The sequence below is a fragment of the Olea europaea genome, chromosome 13 (assembly GCF_002742605.1).
Source record: "Olea europaea var. sylvestris chromosome 13, O_europaea_v1, whole genome shotgun sequence".
NCBI classification, from domain to species: domain Eukaryota; kingdom Viridiplantae; phylum Streptophyta; class Magnoliopsida; order Lamiales; family Oleaceae; genus Olea; species Olea europaea.
In genome coordinates this window covers 29783398-29791369 of record NC_036249.1, presented here as the reverse complement: position 1 = coordinate 29791369, position 7972 = coordinate 29783398, and the positions used below count along the sequence as shown (strand labels likewise).

Below are 7972 nucleotides of genomic sequence, written 5' to 3'. Positions count from 1 at the left end.
GCCAAGGAGGCCAAGGACAGATTGCAAGAGGAATTTAGAAGCAATGCAAGGACTAGACAAATGCAAGTTCTAAACTTGAGAAGGGAGTATGAGGGATTGAAAATGAAAGAGGCAGAATCTGTCNATGCAAGTTCTAAACTTGAGAAGGGAGTATGAGGGATTGAAAATGAAAGAGGCAGAATCTGTCAAGGATTTTTCAGATCGACTAATGAAGGTTGTGAAAAAAATAAGGTTACTAGGAGATGATCTACCTGGTAGAAGGGTTGTGGAGAAAGTTCTAATCAGTCTGCCAGAAAAATTTGAGGCAAAAATTTCATCACTTGAAGACTCAAGGGATCTTTCTACCATAACCTTGTCTGAATTGATAAATCCTCTTCAGGCTACTGAGCAAAGAAGATTAATAAGGCAAGAAGAGCGAGTAGAAGGAGTCTTGTTTGTTAAAGGAAAATACAAAGCACAAACAAGCAATGGAGTGAAGAAATACCATCAGGAAAAGAAGAGGGGTGAAGGCAACAAGGCTGCTGATAAAAAGGACACTTATCCACCTTGCATACATTGCAAAAAAACTGGTCATTCACCTAAATGGTGTCGGTATAGACCTGGTGTCCAATGTAGGAATTGCAAGCAACTTGGATATGTGCAAAAAATGTGTAAAAATCAAAAGGAAAACCAGAACGAGCAGCAGGCAAAACTGGCAGAGGATGAGCTTCAACATCTGGAGGAGCATTTGTTTACTGCCATTAATTTTAAAGCCTGCAGCAGTGTTAAAAAATGGTTATTGGACAGTGGTTGCACACACCATATGTCTTCAGAATTCAGCACCTTTGTTGAGTTAAACGGCTCATATAAATCAAGGGTGAAGGTTGGCAATGGAGACTATGTGAAAGTAGAAGGGATTGGAGTGAATGTTGTTCAAACTCCATCAGGTATTAAACATATTGTTGATGTACTTTATGTACCTAATATCGATCATAATTTGATAAGTGTAGGCCAATTGATTGAGAGGAGTTACACACTGATTTTTAAAAATACTGGTTGCACTATATATGATCCAAGTGGAAAGGAATTGATGTCAATTGAAATGAGGCAAAGAAGCTTTCCATTAGAATGGAAGAACATGACCTCTAATGCTTTTACTTGTACTGAAGTTGAGGCTTCACTTTGGCATAAGAGATTTGGTCATGCTAATTTAACATCACTTAAACATATGCACAAGTTTGAGCTAGCTGAAAATATACCAGATATAAGTGTTGAAGCTTGTGTGTGTGATGTGTGTCAAAGAGGTAAACAAACCATGTTGCCGTTTCCAAAAAACCAGTCAAGAAGAGCCTCAGAAAAACTGGAATTAATACACACAGATGTATGTGGTCCAATGAGAACTCCAACACTTAATGGCAGTAGATATTTTGTGCTCTTCATTGATGATTTAACAAGGATGTGTTGGGTATATTTTCTGAAGTTCAAGTCTGAAGTTGCTGGTGTGTTCCATAAGTTCAAAAATCTGGTTGAAAATGAAAGCAATTGTAGAATCAAGGCCATCAAAAGTGATAATGGAACTGAATACAAAAGTGATCAGTTTGAAAAATTCTGTAAAGCTGTTGGAATCAACCATCAACTGACACGATTCCTTACACGCCTCAACAAAATGGTGTAAGTGAAAGAAAGAATAGAACTCTAATGGAGATGGCTAGATGCTTGATGATTGAGAAGAACATTCCTAAAGAATTCTGGGCAGAAGCTGTAATTACAACATCATATCTTCTCAATAGACTTCCAACAAAGGCGTTGAATAAGAAAACACCTTATGAAGCTTGGTATGGAATCAAGCCTAATGTTGCTCACTTGAAGGTGTTTGGAAGCATTTGTTATACTCACATTCCAAATCCTAAAAGAGATAAGTTGAGTCAAAAGGCAGATATTGGTGTCTTGGTGGGGTACTGTGGAATTGCTAAAGGTTATAAAGTATACAATTCACAAACAAACAAGGTGTATCCCAGTAGAGACATCAAGGTTGATGAGAAATCCTCATGGGATTGGGAGTACAAAGTTCTAGTGCAGCCACAAGTACAAAGAACACCTCCTGAAGTGGAAGAGACTGGTACAAATGAAGATGAAATAGAACCTAATGAAGTAGAGGATGATAGTGGATCTGATTCAGAAAATCGAGTGCTAAGAACCAGACCCTTAGCTGATGTGTATACAAGATGCAATTCAGCAATTCTGGAACCAACAAATTTTGCTGATGCAGTAAATTCACAAGAGTGGTTGACTGCAATGAAAGAAGAACTGATGATGATCTAAAAGAATAAAACCTGGGAGCTGGTTGACAGGCCAAGGGATAAACATGTTATTGGTGTTAAATGGGTGTTCAAAACCAAGGTGAATCCTGATGGCACTATCAACAAGTTCAAAGCCAGGTAGGTTGTAAAGGGGTATGCACAACAATATGGTACAGATTACACAGATACTTTTGCTCCAGTGGCCAGGTATGAAACTATCAGATTGTTGTTTGCAATAGTTGCTCAAAGTGGCTGGAAAATTCATCAACTTGATGTAAAGTCAGCTTTCTTAAACGGCTACTTAAATGAAGAAATTTATATTGACCAACCTGATGGCTTTCTAGTTTCTGGAAAGGAGGAAAAGGTGTATCTATTAAAGAAGACACTATATGGCTTGAAGTAGGCTCCAAGAGCCTAGTACAGCAGAATAGACGAGCATTTGAGTTGCCTTGGTTTTGCCAAAAGTTTTAATGAGCAAACACTTTATATGAAGCAAGTGGAGGAAGAAACAATCATCATTTCTTTGTATGTTGATGACCTGCTAGTAACTGGTAGTAATCTGGCTTTAATCGACAAAGTGAAAGATGAAATGATGAAGGCATTTGAGATGATAGATCTAGGAGAAATGAAGTACTTTCTAGGAATGGAAGTAAATCAATCAAAAGAAGGCATTTTCGTTTGTCAACAGAGATATGCCGATGAGATCTTGAAGAAGTTTTGCATGGAGAATTGCAAACCAGTTAGCACTCCACTGGTTCAAAATCTGAAATTGATGAAAGAAGATGGAAGCATAAGAATTGATGAAAAGGTGTACAGAAGTTTGGTAGGATGTTTAATGTATCTAACCATAACAAGATCAGATATCATGTATGCTACAAATCTCCTCTCTAGATTCAGACAAGAGCCAACGAATTTACATCTTCAGGCAGCAAAAAGAGTACTGAGGTACATCAAAGGGACTACAAAATTGGGAATATGGTTTAGGAGGACAGAAAATCTGATTTTAAGAGGTTATACCGATAGTGATTGGGCCGGATCTTTTGATGATATGAAGAGCACCTCTGGGTATGTATTTTATCTGGGATCAAGCATTGTGTGCTGGAATTCAATGAAGCAAAAAACTGTTGCTCAATCAACAGCAGAAGCAGAGTATATAGCAGCAGCAGAAGCAACAAATCAAGCACTATGGCTGAGGAAAATGCTGGAAGATCTTAAGCATAAACAAGGTGATTCAACTATCATTTATTGTGACAACCAATCAGCAGTAGCAATGGTCAAAAATCCTATGTTTCATGGGAGAACAAAGCATATTAAGATAAGATATCATTCAATTAGGGAAGCACAAGAAAATGATGAAGTAAAGCTGATGCACTGCAATGGAGAAGTTCAATATGCAGACATATTTACTAAATCCTTATCCAAAGGGAGGTTTGAAACATTAAGGAGATGCCTTGGTGTTTCCAGCAAAAATGTCAAGGAGGAGTATTGACTTTGGTTTGTCATTTTTGCTGTCACATTTTGTAATGTCTTTGTGTGTATTAAAATCAGCCTATGTTATGTCTATTTTTTTGTGATTATAAAGTCTATCAATGTATGGCTATTCTGCCACTAGGTAAGGCTGTAGTTGGTAGGAGTTGTTGGCTAATGGTATGGCTGAAAATCTCTTGTGTTACACTTGAAATAGCTGCTGGTAATGGTGCTTTTTACTGATGAATTTTACATAGCAGAAATCTGTTTTTCTCTTCCTCTTTGTTCTATAAAATCCTACAGTCCCTTTTGTAAGACCTCTTCTACCTCACCTTGCTGGAACCAATGCCAGAGACATGGTTATTGGCTTCGTGCCTGTTCAGGTAGGCTTTCCCCTTATTGTTTCGGCCCTTGTTTTCGTCCTGCTGTGGCTCCTTCATTGCCTGTGTGTGCGGCTGTTCTCTATGTGATTCTGGGTGATTTCTTCATGGCTTTGAGTAGGATTCTTGGTACATTCTAGTGGAGCTACCATGTGTGTGTACACTCCATTTTAGTGCTAATCTTTGTGATATTGAAGGGAATTGTTTATATTCATTCAAAGCTTATTCCGATTTCATTATTATTATTATTGATTTGGAACTCAAGTCAGTATTTTTTTTATCAATTGAAGGTTGTATTTCAACTCCACACTTATGGGGTGCACAAGATTTGGTTGTTTTGAGCTGTAAAGATTCATTTCTCAAGAACTTGTTTGGTTTCAGGATTCTTTTCTACATCAAAAACTAAAATTATACTGTCCATACATCAATTTCGAAAACTTAGAATCGAGTTAAAATAGAACCAAACTTTCCTGGTCAAACTTGACAAGACTATAAATGCATATGAAATAGTTTTCCATTATTCTGTCGAGTAATATCCCATCGATTGTGCTAAGAATGTTTACAGTTATTTAAAGTACCAGATCAGAATAATCAAAAGCAACAGAATTAACTGTTATTGTTCCCAATTATTACAAAAGAATAATCAGATAAACTCAACTTATTCAGTATCTTCAGGAAAAAAAAGTCTATCTTAAACTCAAATCTTCCCTTGAGTTGGTGTATCTATTGTAACTGAGCCCTGTATGTCGATGCCATCGTCCCAGCCATACGCTTGCGAAGCTTTCTCGCTATCTTCCATCACAAGTCCGGCGGCTTTGGCTGCTTCAAGACTAGTGATATTGGCAAAGATCAAAATAACCATCCCGGTAATCCCAGCCCAAAATGCTACGCCAAACGACCTTCCAATGTTTCCAGGCGCAGCTGTTGCAAGAGCAAAACCGGCACAGGTGCCTAATCCTCTCACCCACGAAAACCATACTGAAAAGGTTCCTTCTTTTCCGGCAGGTGAACATTCTAACCAAAGAAGCCTTCCAAATGCATGCAGCAGACCACTTGCGGTGCTCTGGACAGCAGCAAAAACAAGCAGATGTTTTATCTGCCAATTTTGTTTGTGGAAATAGAATCCATAACCGGAAGTGAGCGTTGCTAATAAGAAGCCAAGAAGCTTCATTTTCATGGCATCTGCCTTCATTATCTGCTGTAATGGATGGAGCAGTGGAAGGGAAAGTAAAGGAACCAGGAAATATGTTAACCATAGAAATAATATGTTATGTTGTTCGAGGCAAAGGTAGCCAATTGCATAAAGAATCCCTCCTGCAAAAATGCACATTGTTGAGAAAGATGAAAGGAAAACCGAAGCAAGACATCCTACTGCATAAGGGTACTTGAAAATTGACAAGGCATGGACTTTTTGTACAGAGTTTGATGATGAAAAGGCTCTCGAACTAGTCCTATTAGTGCTGAAGATGTGAACCAATCCGACACCCCATTTTAGGCCACTGAAAATCGACACAACCCATAAGGCCGTGAAGTGATCGTCCCTTCCAAGCATATGGTACGTGAATGATGATATAATGGCAGCACCCAAGCAGCCAGCTGCTGTGCTGTAAAGGGATAGATAACTACCAAAAACTCGCCTATCAGGGAAACGGCTGTTAGTTATGGTCGAACCGATGAATCCTCGGATCATTAGGCCGAGGTGGCGGGCATGGTAGGCTGCACCAGTAGTGTTAGCTGCTACAATAATGGCTATGTATACTGGTAGTATCCATGACTTTCGGAAAAATCCTGCAGGGAGGCAGAAGATGACTCCAAGACCTGTTGCTACCCCAGGTATTAGTTGCGGGTTTGCGTCATAATCGAGGTGAAGTGAGACAACGGCAAGTAATGGTGCTGAAAGAATGAGTCCTGTAAACCATGAAATCGAAGTCCACTCTAATGGGGAGAAATTCTTGTTACTGACACTGATAGACCGTTGTATTAGTCCTTCATATCTGTAATTTAGCACTGATATTATCAGTATTTTATGGTATAGCAAGCTCGATAGTTCAGTTATATAATGTTGAACCAACTCATTAAAAGATTAAGGTGTTAGAGACCTAAACATTTTGAACACACGCCTTCTTTCATGAATGAATGCGATCAATTATATAATGTTTAACCAAGTCATGTAAAAGATTTTTCATTGAAGCATAAAAAACCAAAAATATCAGAAAGGCTTTGTGATCATTAAACTTTTTTTATGGTCTAGAGATTATATTGAGTTAAAATTCCTCACCCTGTTGATTTCTAAGAAGAAAAGACGATTATTTCTTCAACGATCTTTTGTCTAATTTCGATGCTAATTAATATATACTTACAGTTGCATTTCATTCTTCCTGCAATTCAAATCCCTATAGCTCTTCAACCAACCTTGTTGAGGCTCATGTGGCGTGGACACGGTTTGGCTGATGATCAGGGGGAACACAATCGGAATCAGAACAGTATGAACAAAATACGAACACAGTCCATACAGATACCAACACAGAACTTCACCCTTGCTCGGTTTCTCTTCAAGATTCGCCGCATATTTTTGGTAATTCTCTTCAGCCCTCTTGATTTCCATAGCCACTCTATGAACATCTGGTGTTGCCATGACTTCTTCATGTTCTTCCATATTTTCTTGAATCTGAGGACTTCTTTCTCCCATTTACGCACTTAGAGTATTCGATTATTGTAGAAAGGGGAATTTTTGTTGGCGTTTGGCACTAGAAACAAACATTTTTGTAGGGTGTCTACTGTCTAGCATGCACACTGCAAACAGCTGGTCGTGAAATTTACAAGACAGTTAAAAGACATCGGTTTATTCACTTGGTAGTATACGTACAAAAAAGGCACAAATGGATTATTCTCTTAGTATTTGTATTATATTGGTCATCTATCAGGTAAAATAAAGTAACGACCAGCTTCATTCTAGTCTTTCATGAAATAAACAGATTTAGTCCATAAGAATTTAGAATTTTAATTGAAGAAAGTAGGGAAACACATTCGAAGATGCAAGTAGTAACCAAGCGTCAAAAGTGGAGTAGGAAGAGCATGAACGGTGAAGTTCTTTTCCCGAGCTCAAAGAAAGGTCTAACGGAAGTAGAAGTGCTTGTGTTTGAACATGCCTATCAAAGAACCGTGCACTTGTACGAATTTAAAAAATATGGGATTATGGAATAGACTAGTGGTGGCAATGGGGCCGAGCCGACATCTACCCATGCCGAGCCCGAGCTCTTGCTCAAGGCTCGGCCCACGAGCTCGTGAGCTCACAAGCTGAGCCCACAATCTTAAGAATTTTTTTTTTTTTAATTTAAATTTTTTTGACTTTTTTGTCACATTTTTTACGAGCCCACAAGACTAGCTCATGAACTTTAGGCTTGTGGGCACGGACCAAGAGCCGTTCGCGAGCTCGGCTCATCAAGCGAACCCCCTGCTCGATCCAAGCTAGGGCTCGTTGAGCTGTCCAGGAGTCATATTGAGACGAGCCGATGAACTACTCGATCTTTTTGCCACCCTTAGAATAGACGATACACAACCTTCCTCCTGGTCAAACAACGGGTAGTGTTATTCAAGAGAATTGGACATTTCTGAAAGGCAAATACCAAAAACTTAGCAAAGAACATAGCTACCATAGAGGTTCTTGACTATTATGCTTACGAGGACGGCGAAATGCATCAATTCAATAGAAGACATTTTCTTCTTGGCCAATGATTTGCTCATTTGACACTACTTAAAAGAGTAATTTCTTTACACGTCTCAACAATTTGGATGATAAATTAGGTTTAAATGTACCACTTGTCTAGGATTCAAGAATAAAGCCAG

The 7972-nt window shown here is 38.7% G+C and overlaps 1 protein-coding gene across 1 annotated transcript; it reads right to left on the bottom strand.

Moving 5' to 3' along the window:
• Positions 1–4666: 4666 nt before the first annotated feature.
• LOC111408130 lies at positions 4667–7715 on the bottom strand. Its single transcript, XM_023037933.1, has 2 exons — positions 6487–7715; positions 4667–6120 (listed from the first exon to the last, which is right to left on the bottom strand). Exons 1-2 carry the CDS (start codon positions 6813–6815, stop codon positions 4824–4826), a joined length of 1626 nt encoding a protein of 541 aa, XP_022893701.1. The 5' UTR covers positions 6816–7715; the 3' UTR covers positions 4667–4823.
• Positions 7716–7972: the final 257 nt, after the last annotated feature.